This window comes from Sphaeroforma arctica (assembly GCF_001186125.1).
Source record: "Sphaeroforma arctica JP610 unplaced genomic scaffold supercont1.5070, whole genome shotgun sequence".
NCBI lineage: Eukaryota > Ichthyosporea > Ichthyophonida > Sphaeroforma > Sphaeroforma arctica.
Genome location: NW_014035488.1, coordinates 1 through 2132, shown reverse-complemented (window position 1 = coordinate 2132; position 2132 = coordinate 1). Strand labels below are relative to the sequence as shown.

The 2132-nt window shown below is 46.6% G+C and overlaps 1 protein-coding gene across 1 annotated transcript; it reads right to left on the bottom strand.

Annotated features, from left to right (window-relative positions):
• Positions 1-1774: 1774 nt before the first annotated feature.
• Positions 1775-1993, bottom strand: SARC_14761 (hypothetical protein; the record flags this gene model as incomplete). Its single annotated transcript, XM_014291105.1, has 1 exon — positions 1775-1993. A coding segment is annotated over one exon (219 nt), but the record flags the coding sequence as incomplete, so codon positions are not given.
• Positions 1994-2132: the final 139 nt, after the last annotated feature.

Genomic DNA, 2132 nt, shown 5'->3' with positions numbered 1-2132 from the left:
GTGTGTGTGTGTGTGTGTGTGTGTGTGTGTGTGTGTGTGTGTGTGTGAGTATGTGTGTATGTACGTGTGTGTGTATGCGTGTGTGTGTGTGTGATCATGAGTTTGTCACCTCTCACAGTTGCATGCACGGTACCTTTCTTCTGTGTTGGTATGTCTTACCGGTTTATTGCTGGCCTTGTTGGCAGCTATAGCGCCCTTGCGATAGGTTGTCTGCCTCTTCTTGACTACGCTGAGTTGGTTGGCTACACCCAGTGCTTGTTTGTGTTCGTCTTCCCCTTCTCCGTGATCGTTGAGTGATGTGGTTGTGGTGGTGCCTATAGAGGTGAATGATAGGTAGAGGGTGTGACTAGGTGGGGATGTAGCGTTTAGGGTTTTGCGCATCTCAGGTATGTCTTACCTAGCCTTAACCCTAAACCCTTAATCTCACGACGCACACAACTCATGTAATACTGACACGTATGCGTAAGCAGGCTGTGACAGGACAAACAAACAACTCGACTGTATATGGAGCAACTCACACAACCAACTACATGATTGAGACAGATCTGTGCCACACAACTTGTCGGTGCAAAGGTCACAAGTCAATGAAACACGCATGACAGGGGTAGTTGCAAGTAAGCAGAAATAGATGGCATCCACTGGCACACACTCAGCCTGCGTCATCACGTGCGTACATATGAGCAGAAATATACACACACTATAATACATCCTACTGTAAGTCGTATGACTCATAAATAAAACATTATACATGATCCTGTGACTCATATATAACATTATGTATGATCAGGCAGTATATATATGTACCATACACCCTCGTAAAAGCACACAATCTACACGCATAGTGACCATACCAGTAGTAGCTGAGTCGTTGGGTGGCCTAGTAACAGGCTGCACCTTTATCTCGGGTGCAGGTGCAGTGGTCCTTTTCTCAGGTGCAGGTGCATGCGCCGGTGGGGCTCTGAGCGATGGGCGTTGGGCCGGTGGTTTGGCTTTGGCTTTGGCTTTGGTTTCCGTCTAGAGGACAGGATAAGTCACGTGGGTGGATGGCATGTTGAGTGACATGCTTATCCCGTTGTATGTAATTTGGGGTGGTATGTGTGTGCTAGAAAGATCTTTATTTTTATAACCCAGGCTATATGGGTACTGCGCCTGGCTACAGTGCTGCAGTAGTAGGAATAGTATTACAGGTGCGGTTTGAATGTATGTCGCTGGTTGTTCGTGTTGAGGAGACAGGGGTGATACAGTAGTGTGATGATCACACCAGCCAAGGTGTTATTGCCATGGCAGCATGTTAGACGAAACAACCAAAACCCTGCTACACCCTAAACCCTAAACCCTACCATCATATATACCAATCAAGAACTATTCAACATTCCTAACAGGCATTTATGGGGGGGGGGAATATAATATCAACCACAATAAAAGGGAATAATAAGTATAAAAAAGGAAGCCATAACCAAGCACACTCTAATTCATAGGAAGCACTAGCGACCCACTAACAAGTCACCCCCCGTACATTGCCAATGAACCTATCACTCACATGCCACTACCAAGCACACTCTAATTCATAGGAAGCACTAGCAGCCCACTAACAAGTCACCCCCCGTACATTGCCAATGAACCTATCACTCACATGCCTTACGCTCCTTGTGGTTGTGTTCCATGACCGTACAGTCAGCCAATCTAATGTGGATCACCTACCACCGCAGAATCCAACTAACACCACACTAAAACCACATTAAACCACACTAAACCACACTAATCTACCACGAACCTTCAGCTCCTCTGGATCGCCTCCAATGGCGGCAAACTCAGCCATCAAGTCAGCGTCATCAAAGTCATCGGCAGTCACATCACCCATCAGCACATCACCTCCTGTGTCATGCAGCACCTGCGTATAGTCAACGTCTGCGTTGGCTATGTTCCCTGTGAGGGGTAAGAGATGCGTTGGAGATTGGAAAGAGTGAGTGGGTGGGGCATCGGCTGAGGACATCTGGTGAGGTGTATGTCAGAGAGTACACGGATGTATACCTAAAGAAGTAACACAGGCATAGACAAGGCTCAACTTGTCTATTGTCATTCATGTGTGGGTATTGTAGTGAGTCCATACACAAACACATACACATATATAT